Source organism: Pseudorca crassidens, chromosome 8, assembly GCF_039906515.1.
Source record: "Pseudorca crassidens isolate mPseCra1 chromosome 8, mPseCra1.hap1, whole genome shotgun sequence".
Classification (NCBI taxonomy): Eukaryota; Metazoa; Chordata; class Mammalia; order Artiodactyla; family Delphinidae; genus Pseudorca; species Pseudorca crassidens.
In genome coordinates, this window is record NC_090303.1 from 85945750 (window position 1) to 85971684 (window position 25935).

The 25935-nt window shown below is 35.7% G+C and overlaps 1 protein-coding gene across 12 annotated transcripts in view; it reads left to right on the plus strand.

Moving 5' to 3' along the window:
• MKLN1 (muskelin 1) overlaps positions 1 to 25935 on the plus strand; it is a 359034-nt gene that overhangs the window by 175907 nt on the left and 157192 nt on the right. The window contains exon 2 of one of the 12 annotated variants that reach the window (XM_067747029.1): positions 5053 to 5107. The exons of 9 other annotated variants lie outside the window; for them this stretch is intronic. In XM_067747029.1, coding sequence (XP_067603130.1) covers positions 5053 to 5107 — 55 coding nt within the window. Of the gene's footprint in view, positions 1 to 5052; positions 5138 to 25935 lie in introns of those variants that run through there. 2 more of the 12 variants (XM_067747041.1, XM_067747034.1) reach the window with 2 other exon arrangements.

Genomic DNA, 25935 nt, shown 5'->3' on the forward strand with positions numbered 1-25935 from the left:
CACTGCGCCACCAGGGAAGTCCTTAAAGTACTTCATAAACAGGTGTAATTTTAAGTAAAGCCTTTTGTTGAAATTGTCTACAGAATAGCAAATATTTATTGATTACAAGTCACTGATCAAGCCATTTTGAGGGGATAATAATAAAGCAGTAACAACAATGGGAAACATTTATAATGTGCCTTCCATTTGCTAGGCTCTCTTATGAACACTTAAGTGTATTATCTCATTTAATTCTCAAAACAATTATATGAGTAATCTTCATTTTCCAGCTGAAGAGACAGGGAGATGTTAAAACTTGCCTCAGGTCACACTGCTGGATGGAATCAGGATTTGAACCCAGGTAGTCTGACTCCAGATTCTGTGGTCTTAACTGTAGAGCTGATCTGCTTCTGCACAAAGGTGGAGACAAGAATTCAGAGATTTGAAAGAGTTCTTGTGTTAAAGGCACTTACATTTTAGTTGTGAAAGACATGAAGTCATGAAAAAAAGAAAAATTCGGATCTCTATTTTTTTCTCCTGCAGACTTAAAAAACATTTTCCTTCTCTCAAAGTCAGAAAAGAACATTTTCCCTTCTAACCCTTTTAGATTTATTTGGACTTTAAAAATGTTAAAGCAGATCAAGTTATAGATAACACATTTCTATTTTGAAACTAATGAAGTGGCCTTTTATTTTTCAGTGTGGTTAAAAAAGTTTGCTTGTATTTTACTTTTTTCTGAAGTTTACAATTAATTTGGGAATTAAGAGAGATGTGTCTATGTAAATGATGATTAATTCTTAGAATTACATGCAGTCTTATATGTAAAAATATTTTTTAAACTGCTAATCTCTATACTCAAATGTTTATTGCTCTAGCTAATAGTGATACTAACTACAATTTATGGAGCAGCTACTGTGTGCAAGATGATTTTTGTATATAGTTTTACCTAATCCTTACAACAAACCTACAAGATAGGTATTGTATCTATTTTGTATACGAGGAAACTGAGGTCCATATAGGTTAAGTAACTTACCCAAGGTCATTTAGTTTTCAGGAGGCTTGGCAAGTTCTCGGACTTAAAAACTCTTGCGTGTGCCTCTAGTAACAACCACCGCTTGAGTACCTTCTATTTGTCAGGCACTATGCTTAGGACTTAGATTGTGTTCTTTTGATTTCATATTTATAAAAACTCTGTGATAAATATTATCATTCACTTTTACAGCTAGGGAAACTGAGGTTCAGAGAGGTAAGTTAAATTGTCCAGGTCTAAGAGTTGAAAGGGTAGGAGATAGGACTCTGATCTTGGACCTCCTGACTTCTGTTATCAAAGAAGAATATTGCTGCTTCAGTATTTTACATGGCTGTAATATGTTCCTAATTGGGAATACAGATAAAAAGTGCTATAAGGTGAGAATGGAGAGAGGGAAAGATATTTAGATATATTTTATCTCGACCTTTAAGGTTTTAATGTATTAATATAAAAATTGGGAGGACCTTTGAAAGTATATTTACACATTAGGTAATTTTATTGTTGTAGAATGATCCTTCTTTTGTTTACATGTTAGTGAAAGACTTCATTAGTTTAGATAGTAAAATTGGATGCATTTTTAAGTGTTTACCTTTTTCCTGTTAGTCTACTTTATTACTTAAAATCAGACATTAATTAAAACTGTACCTTTGTGAATATGTGATTCATGGTTCAGAGTAAAAGTGATATAATTTGACAAGTAGGTTAGGAGGTGAACCTATTTCAACTATTGTAAAATTCCACATTTAAAAGTGAATATATATTTTTTCTAATTGCCAAAAAAACCCCACCCTAAGTTACTTGAGGAATATTTGCAAAATATAGACCCACAGAAGCAAAATTTAAATTACCCTTAATCCCACCACCAAAAGATAACTAATCAGCCTGTGATATATATCATTCCAGATATTCTGTTGTGTCTATATCTATTTTCCAATTTGATATTGTCCTGTTTGCTGTTCTGTATTCTTTTTCCTTCTTAATATATGATAAATATTTCCTCATGTTATTAAATATTTTTCTATATTATCATTTGTTCTGGATACATTATAATCCATATAATGATTTTATGGCATTTTATTTAATCGGCCCCCTATTTTGGGACATTTAGTCTTTCTGGGTTTGTTTTGTTTTTGCTGTTCTTCGGCCATTAGAACAACATGGAGTAAAAGTGATATAATTTGACAAGTATACTAATGTCTCATTAGTAATGAGACATTCTGCCTTACACAAACAAATCTTGAACTCATTTATGATGAGTTCTAAGATGCTGAATTGTTGGATTAAAGGTATCAATTTATTTTCCTACTGTCTGTGTAGGGAACTCTGTTTCTATGTACCCTGGGTTTACTTTGGTATTATCCTTAGTAATTCGGGATTAAGAATGTGGTTTTGGTCAGATAGGTCCTTAGAGATGTCTGGAGAGTGCTTACATAATTCAAAAGTGACATTGTTCCTTATCATTTCTTTTCCTCCCCCCCATTTTAGATTTTAAATGGATTTTTATTTTATTAATCACATACATTTGAAAAATAGAACACATTTGTGAGATTTATTATTTATTTGGTGTATAGGCAGTGATTACTATGCATATGAATTTGAGGATTTTTACAATCCCAAAGACATCTGAAACCCAGAAGTTGTGAGTCACTAGTTTCACTAGTTGGAGGTATTCAACGCCCTGGAGACTGGAGACTGTCATTCTGTTTCTTTCCTTCCCTTTTTTCCCTTTCCCTAAACTAAGGTTAGTACTGGCCTGGCTTGGGAACCTTACTGGCCAGTGAAAGTTCTAAGACTGATATTTTCAGTCTGATGATATTAGAACTTTAGGAAAATAAAGATACCCGGGATAGAGGAAGAGCTTGAGGTGGGTCTAGGACTAGAGATTGAATATGTGGAGCTGGCTCCTAGGATTGGATCTTTGTGAACTTTACCAAGTTATGATTCTTCTCTGAGTATTATCACTTTCCTTCTGTGTAGAAATACTTTTTATCTTGATCATATGTTGGGAGGTTTAGTATTATGTTTAATTTTTCTTTTTCTTCTTTTTTTTTTTTTTGGAAGATAGGCAGATAGCTCTATTTGCATTAACTTTCTTTGAGACTGATACAGGGACTGTGTGATGTTCTGCCATTGATAAGATGCATTTCAGCTGTTTGTGGTGATCTGACTTTGCTATATATCAGTCATTCAGAAGTCATCTTTGGAATTATGAGAGATTTTCTAGATTTTGATTTTAGAGATGTAGCTATTAGCACCTAAGAATGGTTTTCTTTGTATTTACTCTGTTTGGGATTTCTGGCACCTCTCGAATTTATAGCATGACTCCCATCAGTTCTGAAAAAATTTTGATAGTCTTCAAATATTCTTTCTACACCCTTCTTTTTCTTCTTTCCTCTCTGACTTCAATTAAATCCATTCTCTACCTTTTGTCCTGTCCCATATGTCCTTTATGCTTTTTTCTGTCTTTTTTTGTCATTTTTTTTCTCTCCTTATTTCATTCTGGATAGGCTTTACTTGCCTGTGTTCCAGTTCACTGATTCCCTATTCTGGTATGTCCAGTCAGCTTTTAATCCCATCTTTTTTATTCTTGGGTTCAACTATTTTTTTAGTGCTAGACTTTTCATTTGATTTTCTCTCTCTCTTTTTAAAAATAGATTCTAATTCTCTAGTGAAAATCTCCACATTGTGACATCAATCAAGCTGCTAATAAAAAGTCTGTGTCTGAAAACTGCAATATCTGGATCTCTTGTAGGTCTATTTCTCTTGTCTTTTATCACACATTTTATCTTGGTGTGTCTGGTAATAATAATTATTATTATTATCACTATTACCATTATTTTGGGGAGTAACTTTTTCTGAATACCACACATTATATTTAGAATTTTAGATACAATTACAAATTACAGTTAGTTGCCTAATGTTGTAGCATTTCTCTAGAGAGGATTCACCCATCTTCTGGCAGGCAGATAAAATAGAGGCAGATCACCTCAATAGTCAGGAACTGAGCTGACTTGAGGCCGAGTTTTGGGTTTTGTGAACGTCTAGTTTGCACAACTTTGGTAGCCCTCCAGGGAACCCAACTGAGAGACTAGGTGTTTCTAGGGCCTCTCCTATTTTTGCCTTTCCAGCAGCATGAGACTCCTAAAAGGAGGAGCTCCTTGCTTTCAGTTGCTTACTGCTGGCTTTTTAGCCTCTTGCTTTTTGCAGTTTAAGAATCGACAGATGCTTTAAGAGGAAAATCAGTATGCAGTGTCAGGTTTGTTCTTCTGTACCTACCTTTTCTATAGGATCTTAACCCCTCAGGTCTTGGATGTCATGGCAAGACCCAGTTACCAAGTTTTGTCCCGCTACCCCCTTGAAATTGCTAAAAGCTCTGCTGACTTTTCTGACCTTTAGTAGCTTTTTTTTCCTGGCTTCTCAGCTCCTTTCCTGTGCCATTAAAGAAATAGGTGGAACGTCCTGAGAGGGAAAGCTGCCCAGAATGTGGGGCTCCCTTTAACAAGTTCTTTGGCATCTCAAATCCTTACTGCCTCAGAAAGTCTCTGATACCTTAAGAACTTTTTTTTTCTATTTTAAACAGCTTTTCTAGTTGTAAGAGGTAATGTGTTGGTCTGCTGCAGGCTATTCTGTCAAATTGCAGAAAACGCAGAAATCTTTCTGTGTTTAGTTCTTATGAAATAGACTTATATTTTCTAGGCTTATGAATTCCTCATGGTTATGTTAATGTACTATCCTAACACTTGGGCCCCAGATTTTTTTGCGCAGTGTTTTCCTTCATTTTGCCTTTTGACACCTTAACTGCTTATTCCTAATATCTGATGGGAAAAATTAGGGACTATGAATAACATTATTTGTTAGCAATTGTTTTAAATACTAACTGACTAAAATTTGATTTATTCTTGGTTTTATTGATGATTCATAATTCTCTTTTGAGACTTGTTTATGAGGTCCAGAAATTGAGAGTTTTATCTTTGTCATAGTATATAGTTATTTTCCCTTCCTATAATGTGATTTTTATATTATTTACCTTTTTTTTTTTTTAGAACTTGCATGGGAATATTTATGTGAAGGCATTGTTCAGAAGGAAGATACTTGGGTGTAATGTAAATTTTTTGGTTTGTAAATACTGTTAGTATTTAATACTTTTTAAATATCCTTATATTTCTTCAATATGACTGGTATTTATTATAGTTATCACCTATGTACTTGTTAAGGCATGTTGTTTTGTATAAATAGAAATGTTAAGTTATTTTAAGCATCCTTGAGTATGTCCCCTTTCCCCTTCCTCTCATTGTCCCCTTTCTTCCCTTTTGATCTAAGTAGTTTGATCAGAAGAGCCCTAAAACCTAATTCCTACTTATTCTTCAGCTATCAGCTAGAATGTCACTCACAGCAAAGTCTGACTTACCCCTGTCCCACCAAAGAAGTCTGGCACCCCTTCCCCACCCCTACAGTTAAATGCTTTCATACAAATATATACCCTTCTCATATATCACTTTATATAGTTTATAATTATGAATTTATTTGTATAATTGTTTGCTTAATAGCTGTCCCCCCCAGCTAGACCACAAGCTCCATAAGGACTATGAAAATTTCCCCCCTCATCATTGTAGTCCAGCATAGTGTTTATTAAATGCATACATGAGTTAATTAAGCATTTAGACTACTTTTCTTCTTTTAATAGAGTTTTGTTTTTGGGTTAGATGGAGTCATATACTGGCCATGTTAAAAATATTAAAATATTTAGTTTTAATAATAAGTTTTAAATCCGTGCTATAAACTTTCATGGTTTTCATAGTTTTTAGCAATTTCAGAGAATATTTTAAGTGAAATTGGTTATCTTGGGGTGGGGATATTGCATTTGGAAGAACTTGGAAGAGAAAGCTTCTTATCTATCTTGCTATTTTAAAAAGTTTTTATTATTAAGGTTATTTATATTATTATGGGCAGTTTTTCTAATGAGACCTCGAGAACTTTAAAGCTTAGTTTATTACAGAATCTGATTTGGCTAATAGCTTTTAATAGTTTTAGAGTATATTGCCAATATTTTGATTAATTTTAGGATAAGGATCATTTCCTCCAATTCCTTAAATATAAGTATTTAATAGAAAATAGGAAAAGTAATATAAAAAGTTAGTTGACTTTTTAACATAGTAATGTTTTTGGTTTGGTAATTTGCATCCCATGCATTCAGCTACTTAAAAAGTGTAGTTCAGTGGTTTTTAGTATGTTCATGGATATGTGCAACCATCACTGCAGTCAATTTTAGAACGTTTTCATAATCTCAAAAAGAAACTATACCCTTTGTTATGATCTGCTTACTTTCTTATCCCTGAGCAACCACTGATTTACTTTCTGTCTCTATAGATTCTGGACATTTCGTATAAATGAAGTCATAGAATATGTAATCTTTGTGATTGGCTCCTTTCATTTAGCATAGTGTTTTTAAGGTTATTTATGTTGTAGCATTTAGCAATACTACATCCTTTTTATGGCAGGTAATATTCTATTATATGGGTATACCACATTTTTACCCATTCATTAGTAGATGGGCATCTAGGTTGTATCCCCTTTTTTGGCTGCTGTAAACATTTGTGTACAAGTTTTTTGTGTGGTTGTATGTTTTCATATCTTTTGGGTAAATGCCTAGGAGTGGAATTTCTGGGTCATATAGTAATTCTATGTTTAACTGTTTAAGGAACTGTCAGGCTGTTCTTGGTTGATTTCCCCCCCCCCCCTCTGTTATTGAGGTAGTATCAAACTGATTAGTGCATATGAATTGAAGCCCTGTAAGGAAAGTAACCACCTGGAATTAGATAGCAAATCACTTGACTTCAAGTCTTTTACTTTGAGAACTTTCTGTGACAGCTGAGCTAGTCTTTTATCTTCTTTTATTTTTGTTCAGAATGCATGTATATGGACTGGCTCCATGTCTTCATCTTTTAAGTTATTTACCTGCCTATCAGTGTACATACTTACATGGAGACATACATACATTCACACATACTTTGGTAAGTAGTTCATGGTGGGGATGTTAGTTGAAAGTTGGTATATTTTTTTCTAAAATTTATATAGTTAACATGTGAAGTATTGACTGGAAGATATTTATGAAACTTGTTTATGAATTCTTTCCTTAAACAAACTGAGGCATAGATTTTAAAAGAGCTGAAAATAACTTCAAGTATGACAGAATAGTTTCTTCTAGAATTTAGAATTTTAGATGATTAGAAAATTCACATATCTAGGTCTGAAAGTTTAAGTCTTGACATCTATCATCTCCATTTTCTACAACCTAAAATGCTACTATGGGTGACAGGTTAAAGAAAACTTTGTTTTTTATTTTTATTGCTACATTGTGGTATTTGAGTCACAATTATGGCTTTTCACATTTTTGGCTATCTGTGCCATAAACAAATTATTGGGTGCGTCTAACTCCTGAATAATAGCCAAGCCTATTTGAAGTTATGAGAGAGAATTTCTGGTGATGAACTATCTGTACCTATAATAGGACAATAGAAGGTAGGAAAAGCTAAGTTCAGGTGAGTGATAAAAGCAGTAAATGCTACAGAAATTAGAGGTGAGATTCAGAGAATGGAACTTCTGCTGTTGGCATGGGCTTGAGGAGAGACTTCTTGGAAGAGGTAAATGAGCTATGATTTCCTTTGTGTACAGATCTAATTTATTTCACCATTCTTCGTGTTTCTTGAACGCAGGAATTTATCTTTACCCTTGTGCATATTCAACAACTATTTGGGAAATTGGGTTAACATTTGGCATTTGTTGAGTTAGTGAGCATATCAGAACCAGGAAGATGCTTGGAGGTAGACTTTTCCCAGACAGTATACAGGGCAGTTGATACAGGCTGGATCATTGGTCAGGTACTTCTTCCTTATATATTATATATGTGGACTGGTGTCCCTGCCCATATTTCTCTCCAGAATCACCAGTTTGTAGTACTTTAAGTAAATCTTTTTCTTTTTATTCAGGTTTGTTTCATACATACAGTTACAAAAGATACTGTTTACTGAAGGTGGCTTGGCTGATGGTGTTCCAAAGTCACTTGCTATATTCTATTCCCCTCTGAACAGCTAACAGTTATCCTACCCATTATTTGACAGTGAACTCTTCCCCTCTATTTATTTATACTTTATGATTTTGCATATTAGGAGAAATAAGCATTAACTTATCAATGTACATTTAGGAGATTTGCCGCTCCCTATTGCAGAAATTTAAGTGTAATGAAAACAGAACTCTTTGAATTTTATTTTATTCTTTTGAGGAAATTTAGTAAGATATTATGAATTTTTTACGGTATTCTAACCTGCTTTTCCAGGGCAGTGATTATGTTTATATTTATCCAAAATGTGATGCATGAATTGCAAATTAATCCTCTAGCAAGTATCTAATACTATTGATAGAAATGTTACTATTGCCATTAGATTTACTAGATTTAGTAGAACGATGTTTTTGAGATGTCCTTGAATTATGATGGGCTATTAGGCTGCTATTAAAAAGTAAGTTTTAGGGCTTCATTGGTGGCGCAGTGGTTGAGAGTCCGCCTGCCGATGCAGGGGACACGGCTTTGTGCCCTGGTCCGGGAAGATCCCACATGCTGTGGAGCGGGTAGGCCTGTGAGCCATGGCCGCTGAGCCTGGGCGTCCGGAGCCTGTGCTCTGCAACGAGAGAGGCCACAACAGTGAGAGGCCCGCGTACCGCAAGAAAAAAAAAAGAAGTAAGTTTTAGAATATTTTTTAATTATGTAGAGAAAATCTTCCAGATATAATAGCATGTAAAAGACCCACAGATCAAAAAAAACACAATGCCTTATTAAATGGGTTGCTCTGATTTACCTTTAAACACACACACCCACCCCCTTTTGTATGCTTATGCATATAGAAAAAACTGCAAAGAAATTTACTAAAGTCTTAACAGTGATTATCTTTGGGATGTAGTAATTGTGTTGATTTCTATTTTTTAATGGCTTTTCTCTGGACATTGCCCAAAGTTTTAAATTTTATTTTATTTTAACAAATTAATACATTTAAACAACAACAAAAAAAGTAGAGGTTGTGTGTGAGTGCATGTGATTTGCTTGTTCGTTTATAAACACAAATTAAAGGATCTTAACCCCATGTTAGTGAGTTTGAATTTTATTTTTTGGAAAGTGAGGAGCCATCAAATAATTTTAAGTGGAAAAGTGATGTGACTAAAGTCAGTGGTTTAAAATTTAAAAATTTAAACACTTGATAAACAGCAAGGTCCTACTGTATAGCACAGGGAACTATATTCAGTATCCTGTGATAAACCATAATGGAAGAGAATATGAAAAAGAATATATATATGTATAACTGAGTTACTTTACAGCAGAAATTAAACACAACATTGTAAATCAACTATACTTCAATTAAACTAAAAAAAATTTTTTTTAACATTCTTTTTCTTTTTTTTTTTTTTTTTGAGGTACGCGGGCCTCTCACTGTTGTGGCCTCTCCCGTTGCGGGGCACAGGCTCCGGACGTGCCGGCTCAGCGGCCATGGCTCACGGGCCCAGCCGCTCCGCGGCATGTGGGATCTTCCCAGACCGGGACACGAACCCGTGTCCCCTGCATCGGCAGGCAGACTCTCAACCACTGCGCCACCAGGGGAGCCCTTTTTAAACATTCTTAAGAGCCAATAATTTCCATTTTTAGTATTTAATTTTGAGCAGCAGTCTTCACATTGGGGCATGCTTACCCCAGGGAGTTCATGTACACTTTCCAAGGGATACATAGGTAAAAATAGTTTTAAAGGATTCGATTTCCTGATCTATTGTTATTGTATATTCTCTCTTAAAAATTGATCAGCCTGAGAACTTGCCTGTGGTTTAGGCCCTTGCTACTCAAAAGTGTGGCCCACTCACCAGCAGGAATGCCTTTACTAGTTGCTTGTTAGAAATGCAGAATCTCAGACCCACCCCAGACCTACTGAGTCATAATCTGCATTTTTAACAAGAACTCCAGGTGATTTGCCTGCACTTTGAAGACTTCTAGCTGTCCCATATCCTATTTCATGATTGCAAAAGAGGCATGCCTCTCATCTATTCCATGGAGTGTAAAAATCTTCAGAGTGCCAAAGGACTGTTACAAAAGTTGGTATTGAAATCGAGAAAGTGAATGACTGGAAAAACAAAAATCCTCTTGTAAAATAGGTGGCTCTCAAGTTCTTTTTTATTTATTTTTTTGGCCACACCACACGGCATGTGGGATCCCAGTTCCCCAACCAGGGATTGAGCCTGTGCCTCTTGCATTGGAAGCACGGAGTATTAACCACTGGACCACCAGGGGTGTCCTCAATTCTTTCTTTTTAAAGGAAACAGAAGGAAGACGTAATCAACTTGTCTGTTGGTAGATCATAAAAAGTAATTTTTAATGATAGCTCATTATGTGATTTTTTTTTTTTTTTTTTTGCGGTACGCGGGCCTCTCACTGTTGTGGTCTCTCCCGTTGCGGAGCACAGGCTCCAATGCGCAGGCTCAGCGGCCATGGCTCACCGGCCCAGCCGCTCCCGGCATGTGGGATCTTCCCAGACCGGGGCACAAACCCGTGTCCCCTGCATCGGCAGGCGGACTGTCAATCACTGCGCCACCACGGAAGCCCTATGTGATTTTTTGACGTATAATTCAGAAGGTAGTCAAAAAATAAATAGTACTAGCAGAAATTCCTTCTGTTCCCATGTATTTGTATAAGCAAGGTTTTCAATGCATACATCTATAAAAACAGATATAGACTTGATGCTGAATCTCATTTTTATTCTAACAGTGATATTCATCTGTATATACATGAAATAATTGTAAAAAACAGAAAAAATCCTGCCCATATCTTTGAGAATCACTATTAATACCATTTTGCTCCATATTTAATCATTATCTGTCAAAGTGCATAATATGTTTATATTGTTTTGGTCAACAGTGTACTTCTAATAGCATCCAAAAGAAATTTTTTAACTTTCTTGATCAAAGCCAAAAAAGTTTAATTTATACTTTTTTCCAGAGAGGTCATATAGAGTGAAATATAAAAGACCCTGCAGCATAAAAGAATTACTACATTAGTTAAAATTCTGTCGGGAAAGTTTAAGGAAAAGCAAGAATAATATAAATTTTTGACTGTATGGGAAGAAGCTGTACTTTTAAAAAATAGATGATGTTTTTATTCTGTTGGTACTGTTGAAAGAACAAACATAATAGCTTTATTTAAAATGACAATATTTAGAGTACACCGGAAAATACAAGTTTTATAATCATTATAAGCTATGAAAAATTTTGCTTGCCAGCTTAAAAATGGTAAGAATATGCATAGATTTTCAAAATTATTTTAGGGAATATTTGAGCAAAAAAGCTTGAGTACCATTAACTGACAGCAGTAGATCCCAATCTTGTTTGCACATTCAAATTAGTTGGGGAGCTTTAAAAAATCCTGAGGCCCCCAGGTCATAAAACAATCTATTCTTTTGGGCCTAGGCCCAAGATACTAGACTTACGATGAAGCTCCCACAAAAATGGTAATTTTTCTATAGTTATGTACATACACATCTGTTTTTTTTCAGTAATTACATACATACACATAGCAAGTGATCTGAAATCTAGAACAAAAGGAAAAAGGTAAGGAAAATAGTTAAAATTTGAGACGTGGAGGTTAGCCTTGATCCAGAAGGTCCACTTGCTCATTTTCACAACACATGGCTTAGTGAGAAAGTGATGGTTTTTAATCAGGATGCAGGACTTGGTAAGTGGGACTCAGGCTGGATTTCAGCTTTTCCTCCTCAGTGGGATCTTGTGCAAAGTACAACGTGATACAGCAGCCCAGCACCTCTACCTAATAAGTCTAGAAAGATACGAGAAGAAATAGAGAAGAAATTAAAAAAAAGAAAAGAAAAAATTTCTGCGCTCAAGAAGGGTTCAAGTCATTCATTAGTTTGAAAAGGCCTACTAAATGTGAAGAGACTAAAAAAAGTACCCACAAGTAATATACATTCTGATGTAGGAACTTGGTGCTAGAGAAGCTGCTTGCATGCATACATCAGCTGGGCTTTGGGGGAGCCGTGTATACTCTAGGAGTAGGATGCTAGAGAAGCATCTGTACTGTAGAAACTGAGAGCTGGAGAAAGCTACATGTGCTGAGGGAGTCTTTTGGGCAAGGATACCTGAACTAGGAAACAAAAACACCCCTCAGTTCATGAGGGAGGAAGCAAAGACACCCACTGTGTCCTGAGATGACTCTCCTGCCCCCACTCTACTGACAAAACTTAACGTTGTGCCAGCTGACCAAGGAAAAATACTTAAAGAGCCCATATCCATTTCCAAGAAAAGGCAAAAAGGATGAGTTTAGAAGTGAGAATGAGTAAATCCATAATTGGCACACCTATACTTCAGCTTTTGATACGATCTTTTAACTGTTGTTCTCAGCATTTCCTTTATTTTTAAGCTAACTGCGTCTACTTAGTGTCTTAAGTTTTCTTCATTTAGATTACCTTATGATGCCCATTATTGTTTCGGTTGAATTAATGTTACTAGTAGACTTTTGTATTTTCATTTTCCATTCTTATAAAATGATAGGAGAAACACAGTAAAATATTTGAAAGATTGTAAAAATGGACACTGAACTATAAAGATGGCAGTGCTTTGGAAACAAATGCTGGCTGGCATACGGGGCATGTCGGCATGCGTTATATCGGCTGGCACAATAGCTTGAACTATTGGTTGGATCAACTGATGAGCATTCTGAATTTGATAAAGACAGAGCTCTGAGCATATAAGATACAAAAGTGTGGGTCATCTGAAAATTAAATAAGGAAAGTTGATTATCACTTGTAATAAACTTGTTTTCAAAGTTAATACCACCAAACTGCTCACATTCCATATAATAATTTTATAAAGTCAGAACAGCATTCTAATTCAAATTCTGTGCTACAGTGGTCTGTAATGAGACTTGCCATATGACGTCTTACTAATCCTTGAGGAAGGCATAAAAACCAGTCAGTTCTGAACCTTGTTCAGTTGTTAATTATGTTATAGTTGTTAATTTATTTGTGAATTTTACATGAACAGACATACGTAGAACTGAATTTTTAAAAGACTGGCATACAATTACAGCAGTATTAATCAGTGACATACTTTGAAAAGTTCTAGAGATACAGAGATGTCAGGAGAAATTTTACTCTAAAGTTGGCACAAAAACAAGGTAGGCAAGTTTTTGTGGAGGGTGGTATCCATTGTAGTAATATTTGGCCTATAATATTTTTGAATTTTTTAATAGTTTTAAGATTAGTGTAAAATATCTAAAAAATATTTTTATAAAGCTCAGATCCTGTAGAGTCTCTCTGAGGAACAGAGTTTGAAAAATGCTTTGCCATAGGACTTAGGCCTTGGTCAAAGTTAACCTGTTATGAGGATAAGGGGAGAATTCTCACAAAATGAAGTTTTGGATTAGTTAATATTGGTTTGACCTCTCACCATTAGTACAGTTTAAATCACTACATTAAGCTGGGGGGGAAAGTTAGATCTGGTACAAAGGAAAACATGAAGAAAATTGAAATAGTGTAGTATAGAGAGAACAGTGAACAAGGACAGGAGATTGGGGCTCTAATCCCAGTTCTGTCATCAATTAATTGCTATTTTTGGATCAGTCATTAGTTTCTCTAGCCTTTTATTTATTTTCATACAAACCAAGAGGATCAGATGCTTAAGGTCTTTTTTTGCACAGGATAGCATGGAGTATTACAGAATAGTTTTTAAAAATGAATGACACATGAAGTGACTCAAATTAAACTAAATTGTTGCCCAGCAAAGATACTTTGAGGACTTCATTTATCAGAAGATGATAGTGATTATTTCCATAAAATTATTTACATATAAATGAAACCTTTGAAGGTGCTTGCAAACAGTTTGATATCTTACATCTTTCTGATTCCTTTGTGGGTATATTGTTATTTTGTCTGAGATTTGAAGAGCGTGCATATTAAGCAGCAGTAAACCTTTCCCAGATCATGTCCAACTTTAATAGTCTTTGCGTTAGGTAGAAAGGGGCCGTTCTTAGTCTTGAAATGTATTCTGAAGGTGCTAATGTTTAATTTCAGAAACGATTGATGAGTCAGCCTTCTCAGATATTCAGCAAATGAGAACTATTTTTATATGAATGTCTCAGCAAATTTTTTTGTTTTGGGGGGGTGGGTGCAGACACCAAACCACATTTGCTAGCTTTCCAAGTTGATTTTTGGCCAGTGAGAGTTTCCTAGTTTACCATTCTTCCATATAGGAATGTTTGTTTATTTCATTCCCGTTCTCTTTTCCCCCATGGTTGCCGCAGTTCTTTGTGTAGAGCGTGTATGTAGGTATATGTTCCCTATGTGCTTTGAGTCCTTAGAGGTAACTACTATAGTCTCAGACATTTTCAAGTGCTTGGTAATAATAAGCAGAGTAGAGTTTTTCTCTGAGTGATGGTAAGCAGATGGCCTACCATTTACTAGATCATTGACATCCTATAATTCTCAACAATGACTCTTCAAAGTATAGTGTAGGTATTAATTTATAAATGCACACTAAGGCCAATAAGAGTGTAATAGCTTAATCAAGGTCATTTATGAAGTAAGCATTAGAACTGAGTTTAAAATCCACATCTTTATAAATTCAGTCATATTCTCTACATGACTGGAGCATATTAACAATGTGAGACAATTTTAGATCTCATTTAGACTTAATATAAATTTGTTGTCAATGAAAGTGAAATTATTATATGTCCAGGTTATACTTAGTGCTATAAAATTGATCTGTTGTCATTTTCTCCATCTTTTTATCTGTTAAAATGGGAGAGATCATTTTAGATTAGTTTTTTCTCTTATACTTTAGATCCTGTTCTCATTTTGTTCATTCAGTTAACTCTTCTTTCCTATATTATCAACCACTCACTTCCTACCCCTGCCCATAATTAAGTGTCCATCAGACCAACTTTCACCAATCTTTTAAAAACTTTGTGTTAACCCCACGTCTCCCATTTATCTGCTTCTCTACACAGCTAAACTCCAAAGAGTTGGATATATTTGCTGTCACGGCTACCTCATTCATTCTTTCAAAAAACCTTTTTTTTTTTTTTTTTTTTTTTTTTGCGGTACACGGGCCTCTCACTGTTGTGGCCTCTCCCTTTGCGGAGCACAGGCTCCAGACACGCAGGCTCAGCGGCCATGGCTCACGGGCCTAGCCGCTCCGCGGCATGTGGGATCTTCCCGGACTGGGGCACGAACCCGTGTCCCCTGCATCAGCAGGCAGACTCTCAACCACTGCGCCACCAGGGAAGCCCTCAAAAAACCTTTCAATGAACATTTCCCCAGCATACCCAGCAGTAGAGAAAAGTGAATTCTAATGTTCCCACCTTCAACAATTACCAACATTTTGCTTGCCTTTTTTTTTTTCTTCAGTCTCTTTCCACCACCTCTTTTTCTTTCTTCTGGTGTATTTTATGATAAATATGTTATGTCATTTAATTCTTAAATATTTTGGTATGCATTAAAAAGAGGACATTATGTTAGTTATTGATTGCTCCCTAACAAAGTACTGCAAACTTAGCAGCTTCGAACAATACATTTATTATTTCATAGTTTATAGGGTCAAGATTTCAGTAATAGCTTAGATGAACCCTCTGCTTCAGGTTTCTTATATGGCTCCTAAGTCAAAGTGTTGACCAGGGTTGGGGTTTCATCTGTTATCTTGAGTGGGGAAGAATCTGTTTCCAAGTTTATGTGATTATTGGCAGAATTCATTTTCTTGAAAACAGTTGGCCAGAGGCTGCCTCTTTTCATTGCCATGTGGGCCTCCACAAAGTGGTGTTTTGCTTCATCAAAGCCAGCAAGGGAGAGAGTAGGAAGAGTATGCTAACAGATGAAAGTCACAGTTTTCTGTAGCCTAGTCCCAGAAATGATATCCCATTACTTTTGCTGCATATTCTGTTGGTTAGAAGCAAGTTACTAGGGATTACACAAGGGCATGGAATACCAGGAGGTAGGGGTCATTTGGGGCCATCTTTGAATTTCCCTGCTAGAGACAATTTTTCTTAGAACCACAATGCCTTTATTTTACCTAACACATTTAGCAATAGTTCTTTAGTAATACCTAATACCTAGTCCATTTTCAGTTTTCTCTGTTAAAAAAATGACTTCTTATAGTTTATCTGAATCAGGATCCACTCATTGTATTTTTTGTTGTAGCCCTTTAAAATTATTTTCATCAAGAATAGTCTTAACTATTCTTACTATTCTCCAACAATTTTTCTTTCATCCATTGATTTGTTGAAGAAACCAGGTCGTTTGTTCTGAAGAGGCTCCCACATTCTGGATATGTCCAGTTGCTTCTTTGTAGTAGCATTTGACTAATTCCTCTGTCATACTTTGTATTGATTGGGAGTTAATACGGAAAGACTTCTTTAGATTTTGGGTCATTTTTTTCTTTTTTTAAAGACTCTTCCCTAGGTGGTGCCACGTACTTTGATTTTGTATCACTTCAAGAGACGCAAAGTCTGGGGGTGACAGCTTGATCCCTTTATGGTAGAGTTTCCCATCCACCTTTCATTAATAGTTTTAATCTCCAAAATAACCATTGTTAGAATAAGCTAGTTCATTAAAGTTACCAATATTGGATTTTTCTTGAGTCTGCCATTCCTTTCACATTTATTAGCTGGAATTTTTTTTGTATAGAATTCTCCTTCATTCATTAGAGCTTTTTGGTTGCTCTGAAATAGTTTTATTGGAAAAGCAAGATAAATGCTTTATTCCTTGTAATGACCAATTTTCAAAGTAATGTGTTGATATATACCTCCAGGTGTCTGACTTTTTCTTTTTTAAAAAGAAAAGCATTTATGAACCTTAGACTTTTTATGTATTCATTGTATTTTTAAAAATTTCAGTAGTCATTCTTTTTGGTGCCAGATTGTTCCGTCTTTGGCAAATGGGAGCCCCTTCAGGCTTGCCGCTCCTGTGTTCTTTTGACATGACCTCATTAATCTTTGTTCTCTTGCTTTTTGGTATGGCAAGGTATCCTTTGTTTATCATGCCCTGATGAGGGATTGATGTTTAGAGTTCACAACTGGAAACTAGGAATGTGTGTTGTTACTGGATTGTCATTTCTTTTAGACCCTTTTAGGGGACATAGCTAGGAAATAAATATTTTTTTAAGAGAAAAATATCTTGAGTTCATACTGCTATTTCCAGTTCAAATTTGATTTATGGGATGGATTGTAACTTCCATAATTTTACAATTCTATTATTTTTTCCTATGTCATCTTTACTATGTTGAGTCTTTCAGTCCATGAATATGATATATCTTTCCATTTATTTAGGTTGTCTTTAATTTCTTTCATTAGCATTTTGTAACTTTTAGGGCAGAGAGCCTCCTTACATGTTTTGCTATATTTATATTTATTTCCTTTGAAACCATTGTAAATGGTTTTGTGGTTTTAATTTTGGGTTCCACTTATTTATTGTTAGAATGTAGAAATGCAGTTGACTGTTATTGATCTTGTATCCTGTGACATTGCTGAACTCAAGTTCTAGGAAGTTTTTTCTGTTTGTTGTTTGTTTGTTTTTGGTAAATTCCTTGGGGTTTTCCATGTGACAAATCATGCCATCTGCAAATACGGACAGTTTCATTTTTTCTTTTCTGAAATTTGTATTTCTGTTTAGTTCAATTGTTAGGTTTTACTTTTTTTTTCTTTTTTTTCTGGATTTTGAATTGATACATAGGGGATGTGTTCTCAGTGTCAAGTTGTAATGGATTTACATGTGTTTTCTTCTAGTACTTATGTTTTTGTACTTTATATTTAATTTTCTGATCCATTTGAAATTTAATCTGATATACAAGAGTGAGGTATAAATTTAATCATGTTTCCAAATGGCTGTCCAGTTATTTCAACATCACTTATTATGAATTTCATATTTTCCCCACTGACTTGTGATGCTACCTTGCTCATTTATTGACTTTTATGAACTTTTATTTTGATAATTTCTCTTTTGTTCCCAAATGTCTATTTATGTATAAAATCCTCCACTGTTGGGCTTCCCTGGTGGTGCAGTGGTTTAGTCTGCCTGCTGATGCAGGGGACGTGGGTTCGTGCCCTGGTCCGAGAGGATCCCACATGCCACGGAGCGTCTGGGCCCATGAGCCATGGCCGCTGAGCCTGCGCGTCCGGAGCCTGTGCTCCGCAACGGGAGAGGCCACAACAGTGAGAGGCCTGCGTACCGCAAAAGGAGAGGAAAAAAAAAAAATCCTCCACTGTTTTAATCATAAAGACTTCATAATCTGCTTTAACATCTTGTAGGGTCTAGTCCTCCCTTGTTGCTCTTTTGTTCTTTTTCAGGGTTTTGGGGCTGGCTTAATTTTTTATATAAACTTTATTAACTATGTGAATTATATCACCCTTTTAAAAAATTTTTATTAGAGTATAGTTGATTTACAATGTTGTGTTAGTTTCAGGTATACAGCAACGTGAATCAGTTATACATGTATCAACTCTTTTTTTTTTTTAAGATTCTTTTGGCCATTACTTGTTAGTTATCTATTTTATATATAGTAGTGTGTGTATGTCAATCCCAGTCTCCCAATTTATCCCTCCCCCCACTTATCCCCTAGTAACCATAAGTTTGTTTTCTACATCTGTGACTCTACTTTTGTTTTGTAAATAAGTTCATTTGTACCCTTTTTTTTAGATTCCACATATAAGTTTTATCATATGATATTTTTTTTCTGTGTCTGACTTACTTCACTCAGTATGGCAGTCTCTGGGTCCATCCATGTTGATGCAAATGGCATTATTTTGTTCTTTTTTATGGCTGAGTAATATTCCGTTGTATATGTGTACCACATCTTCTTTATCCATTCGGCTGTTGATGGACATTTAGGTTGCTTTCATGTCGTGGCTACTGTAAATAATGTTGCAGTGAACTTTGGGGTGCATGTGTCTTTTCGAATTATGGTTTTCTCTGGGTATATGCCCAAGAGTGGGATTGCTGGGTCATATGGTAGTTCTATTTTTAGTTTTTTAAGGAACCTGCATACTGTTCTCCATAGTGGCTGTACCAATTTACATTCCCACCAACAGTGTAGAAGAGTTCCCTTTTCTCCACAACCTCTCCAGCATTTATTGTTTGTAGATTTTTTGATGATGGCCATTTTGACCGGTATGAGGTGATACCTCGTTGTAGTTTTGATTTGTATTTCTCTACTGATTTGTGATGATGAGCATCTTTTCATGTGCTTTTTGGCCATGTGTTTGTCTTCTTTGGAGAAATGTCTATTTAGATCTTCTGCCCATTTTTTGATTGGGTTTTTGGGTTTTTTTTTTTATATCGAGCTGCATGAATCACCTTTATTGTCTAGTTTCAGGGAAATACTTGTTCTTATTTTTGGGTATAATTAAATTATAAATTAATGTGGAGAGAATTGACATCCTTATGATGATGAGTCTTCCTGTATAGGGACATACTATGCCTTTGAGTTTATTTTAGGCTTACTTATGTGCCTTTTAGGATTGTTTAAAATTTTTCTTCATAGGTTTTACACACTTCATTTTTAAGTTTATGCCTAGTATTTTATTTTGTTCCTGTTGTAAGTGGGGTCTTTTCTTCCATTATGTCTTCTAACTGCTTTTTGCTTTTAAGTTTGAAGGCTCTGTATTTTAACTTGATATATTTCTTTCAAACTAAATTTATAGTATTTTTTTCCCATTGATTCTTTGGTGTTATCTAGATAATGTAATTTTATCTGCAAACAAGTAATTTTTCATTTTCCTTTCTAATATGTATGCTGTAATCACTTTGCCTGTTTTTTACTAAGTTATAGACTTTTAGTTTTTAGAGCAGTTTTAGATTTACATAAATATGAAGCAGATAGTACAGAGAGTTCCCATATACTCACCAGCAGTCTTTACTATTATTAATTATGTAACTAATATTATGATTACATACTATATTATTACAATTGATAAACCAACATTGATACATTATTATTACTGTAGTCCATAGTTTATTCAGATGTTGTTAGTTTTTATCTAATGTGCTTTTTCTGTTCCAGGATCTCATCCAGGTTTGTATTTAATTGTCATGTCTCCCAGGCTCCTCTTGGCTGTGACAATTTCTCAGACTTTGTTTTTGATGACTTTTATAGTTTGAGGAGGACTGGTCAGGTGTATTGCAGGGTGCCCCTCTCGGAGTTTGTGTGATTTTTCTTTTTTCCCCTCCTGATTAAGATGGGTTATGGTGTTTTGGGAGAAAAATCAAAGAGATAAAGTGCCATTTTCATCACTTTATATACATAACTATTATCATGATTTTTCACTATTGATTTTGACTTTGATTACCTAGTCGAGATAGTGTTTGCCAAGTTTCTCTACTGTAAAGTTATTTCTTTTTCTTCTTTCCATACTGTACTCTTTGGAAGGAAATTACTATGTGTAACCCACTGTAGAGCCCACACATAGAGTGGGGAATTACACTCTCCTCCTTTAGGGTAGAATACCTATGTAATTTATTCAGAATTCTGCATGGGAGCTTAGTCTCTGCCATTTATTAATTTATTCAGTAAATTATATCAGTTTGGACTTCATGTATACTTATTTTGTCCTTTGGGTTATAATCTAATACTAGTTTATTTTGTTGCTGAAATTGTTCCAGATTTGGCTCTTGTGCCCCCCTCCTTTTTTTTTTTTTGCGGTACACGGGCCTCTCACTGTTGTGGGCTCTCCCGTTGCGGAGCACAGGCTCCGGACGCACAGGCTCGGCGGCCATGGCTCATGGGCCTAGCCGCTCCGCGGCATGTGGGATCTTCCCGGACCAGGGCACGAACCCGTGTCCCCTGCATCGGCAGGCGGACTCTCAACCACTGCGCCACCAGGAAAGCCCTCTTGTGCTCTTTTGACATAACCCCCATCAGTTGATTTCTTTTTAAGCACTTGTTTACTTTCTGGTACTACAAGATGCTCCAGACTCATCTTGTATATTTCGTACCCCCATTTCTTCACGGAGCTCTGGTTCCTTTTATTGGAAAATCATATCAGAAACTAAGATTTGGGTATTAGGTAAGCTCCTTGCTTCTGGGGTGTTGTTTATTTTAGTAACTCTCAGCTGACAAAGTGAGGCAATAAATTCATGTATAGTAATACAAATTTATTTATATGCACATATCTAAAAATATTTCTGTATGTAACTATTTGTATCTATATTAAATTAAACATGAGTTTCTACTGATGTCTCCTACTCTATTCCATTACTACATGGATAATTATAGACTACTCCCTTTGCTGATCTGTAAATTTCCACTCCAGTAGTTATAAACCTGGCTCTAACCATTTGCAAAGCATCTTAATTTTTCAGTTCTAGTATACATGTATAGCAGTATCAGAATTGTTTATCTGTACCTTGTAGGACTCAAGTTTATTAACTGAACTCATGTACAGTTTCTTCTGCCTTTAGTCTTACATACTCCATTCATTTACAGAGTTACTTAGGTCAGTACCTTTTCCCCATTGCCTTAAGTGGCGTTGTTTCATACATTTGAAATATAGTTAGATTTTCTTGTCGCAGTTTGCATTCTTTCATGGAAGCCTCTAACTTCCTAATTTTTTTTTTTTAACTTGCATGCGTTAAGGTTTATTCTTAATGTTGTAGAGTTCCATAGGTTTTGACAAATGTATAATGTTATATATCCGCCATTTACAGAACCATACAGAATAGTTTCACCACCCTAAAAAATCCTGTGTTTCACCTGTTCGTTCCTTCCCTTCTCCCCCTTAACCCTTTGCAAACTGATCTTTTTACTGCCTATAGTTTTGTCTTTTCCAGATGTTCATATAATTTTTTAATTTAGCAGCATTCATTTATGATTCCTTCATGTCCAGATGTTCGTATCATTTTTTAGTTTAGCAACATTCATTTATGATTCCTTCATGTCTTTTCATGGCTTGATGGCTCATTTCTTTTTATTTAGGAATAATATTCCATTTTATGGACATACCACAGTTTATCCTTTCACCTATTGAAGGACATACTGATTGCTTTCAGTTTTGGGCAGTTATGAGTAAAAGCTGCTATAAACATTCATGTGAAGGTTTTGGTTTGGATGTAAGTTTTCAACTCGTTTGAGTAAATACCTAGGAGTCTGATTGCTGGATCGTATGGTGAGATACGATCACTCTACCATTTGGCATTCCCACCAGCTGTGGGAATTGAATCCTCAGTTCTATTTGATACTGTCAGATTTAAAAAAAATTTTTATTGGAGTATAGTTGTTTTACAATGTTGTGTTAGTTTCTGCTGTACAGCAAAGTGAATCAGCTATATGTATACATATATCCCTTCTTTCTTTTTTTATTTTCGGTATGCGGGCCTCTCACCGCTGCGGCCTCTCCTGCTGCAGAGCACAGGCTCCGGATGCGCAGGCTCAAAGGCCACGGCTCACGGGCCCAGCCGCTCCGCGGCATGTGGGATCCTCCCGAACCGGGGCACGAACCCGTGTCCCCTGCATCGGCAGGCGGACTCCCAACCACTGCGCCACCAGGGAAGCCCTATCCCTTCTTTCTTGGATTTCCTTCCTGTTAGGTCACCATAGAGCATTGAGTAGAGTTCCCTGTGCTATACAAAAGGTTCTCATTAGTTATCTGTTTTATACATAGTGTATATGTGTCAATCCCAATCTCCCAATTCATCCCACACCCCCCTTCCCTCCCTGGTATCCATACGTACGTCCGTTCTCTACGTCTTTGTGTCTGTTTCGGCTTTGCAAATAAGTTCATCTGTATCATTTTTCTACATTCCACATATGAGCGAGTACTGTCAGGTTTTTTTTGATTTTAGCATTCCAATAGGTGTGTAGTGATAATCTCATTACTGTTTTTTGGGGGGGGGCGTGCCATGCGGCATGCAGATCTTGAGGGCTCTTTTAGTTGCAGCATGCAGGTTGTAGTTCCCTGACCAGGGATCGCACCTGTGCCCCCTGCATTGGAATTGCAGTCTTAATCACTGGACTGCCAGGGTCCCTCATTACTGTTTTAATTTGTAATTCTCTAATGGCATGTGATATTGAGCATATTTTCATATGTTTATTTTCCATCTATATACAGATGTCTGCTCACATCTTTTGTTTGTTTTTAAATTCGGTTGTTCGTTTTCTTATTGCTGAGTTTTAAGAATTCTTTGTAGGCTTTGGATACAGACCTTTACCATATGCGGGTTTTGCAAATATTTTCTCCCCATCTGTGGTCTGTTGTTTATTTCTCTTAACAGTGTCTTTTGCAGAGCAGAAGTTTTTAATTTTAATAAAGTCCAACTTACCAATTTTTTTCTTTCATGGATTGTGCTTTTGGTGTTTAAGGTCATTGTCAAACCCAAGTCACCTAATTGTCTCCTGTATTATCTTTTAGGAGTTTTATAGTTTTGTGTTTTACATTTAGCTCTAAGATTCATTTTGAGTTAATTTTTGTGAATGGTGTATGGTCTTCATTTTTTTTTTTTTTTTTTTTTACTATGTGGATGCCCATTTGTTACAGCACTTTTTGTTGAAAGGATTCTCTTTTCTCCATTGAATTGCCTTTGCTCTTTTGTCAAAGATAGTTGATTATTTATTTGGGTTTATTTCTGAACTCTGTATTCTTTGCCATTGATCTATGTTCTTTCACCATTACCACACTGTCTTGGTTACTTTAGCTCTAAGTAAGTCCTGAAGGCAGGTAATGTCATTCCTCAACTTTGTGCTTCTTTAGTATTGTGTTGGCTATTCTGGGTCTTTTGTCTTTCCATATAAACTTTAGAATCAGTTTGTTGATATCCACAAAATAGCTTGCTGGGATTTGTTTGAGATTGAATTGTATGTATAGATCAACTTGGAAAAACTAGTGTCTTAACAATATTGAGCCCTATATCCATGAACGTGGACTATCTCTCCATTATTTATTTAGATTTTCTTTGATTTCTTTCATTAGTAGTTATAGTTTTCCTTATGTAAATCTTATACATATTTTGTTAGGCTTATTCTTAAATATTTTATTATTTTTAGTGCTAATGTAAATGGTATTGTGTTTTTACTTTTTTTTTAATTAATTTATTTTTGGCTGCGTTGGGTCTTCGTTGCAGTGCGCGGGCTTCTCACTGTGGTGGCTTCTCTTGTTGTGGAGCATGGGCTCTAGGCTCGCCAGTTTCAGTAGTTGCAGCACGCAGGCTCAGTAGTTGTGGAACACGGGCTTAGTTGCTCCGCAGCATGTGGGATCTTCCCGAGCCAGGGCTCGAACCGGTGTCTGGTGCATTGGCAGGTGGATTCTTAACCACTGCGCCACCAGGGAAGTCCTGTGTTTTTACTTTTAAATTCCAATTGCTTATTGCTGGGATATAGGGAATCAGTTGACTTTTGTATATTAACCTTCTGTCCTTCAACCTTGCTATAATTGCATATTAGTTTCAGGAGGTTTTTTGTTGATTCTTTGGGATTTTCTATATAGACAATCATGTCATCTGTGAACAATGCCAGTTTTCTTTCTTTTCAATCTGTATACCTTTTATTTCCTTTTTTAGTTTAATTACATTAGCTAGAACTTCCAGTATGATGTTGAATAGGAGTGCTTTGTTCCTGATGTTAAGGAGAAAGCATATAATTTCTCACCGTTATGTTAGCCATAGGTGTTTTTAGGTGTTCTTTATCAATTTGAGGAAGGTCCTTTCTACTTCTAGTTTGCAGAGATTTTTAATTTTGAATCAGTGTTGGATTTTGTGAAATGCTTTTTCTCCATCTGTTGATACATGACTTTTCTTCCTTTGCTTGTTGATGTGATGGATTTCCTTGATATTTTAAAATTTTATTTATTTCTTATATAGCAGCTTCTTACTAGTTATCTGTTTTTTACATATTAGTGTATATATGTCAATCTCAATCTCCCAACACCAATCGCGCCCCGCCCCCCGCTACTTTCCTCCCTTGGCATCCACATGTTTGTTCTCTACATCTGTGTCTCTATTTCTGCCCTGCAAACTGGTTCATTTGTACCATTTTTGTAGATTCCATATATATGCGTTAATATATGATATTTGTTTTTCTCTTTCTGACTTACTTCACTCTGTATGATAGTCTCTAGGTCCATCCACGTCTCTACAAATGACCCAATTTCGTTCTATTTTAATGGCTGAGTAATATTCTATTGTATATATGTACCACATCTTCTTTATCCATTCGTCTGTCGATGGGCATTTAGGTTGCTTCCATGACCTGGCTATTGTAAATAGTGCTGCAGTGTGAACATTGGAGTGCATGTGTCTTTTTGAATTATGGTTTTCTCTGGGTATATGCCCAGTAGTGGGGTTGCTGGGTCATATGGTAATTCTATTTTTAGGTTTTTAAGGAACCTCCATACTGTTCTCCATAGTGGCTGTATCAATTTACATTCCCACCAACAGTGCAAGAGGGTTCCCTTTTCTCCACACTCTCTCCAGCATTTGTTGTTTGTAGATTTTCTGATGATGCCCATTCTAACCAGTGTGAGGTGATACCTCATTGTAGTTTTGATTTGCATTTCTCTAATAATTAGTGATGTTGAGCAGCTTTTCATATGCCTCTTGGCCATCTGTATGTGTTCTTTGGAGAAATGTCTATTTAGGTCTTCTGCCCATTTTTTGATTGGGTTGTTTGTTTTTTTAATGTTGAACTGCATGAGCTGTTTATATATTTTGGAGATTAATCCTTTGTTGGTTGATTTGTTTGCAAATATTTTCTCCCATTCTGAGGATTGTTTTTTCATATTGTTTATAGTTTTCTTTGTTGTGCAAAAGCTTTTAAGTTTCATTAGGTCCCATTTGTTTATTTTTGTTCTTATTTCCATTACTCTAGGAGGTGGGTCAAAAAAGACCTTGCTGTGATTTATGTCAAAGAGTGTT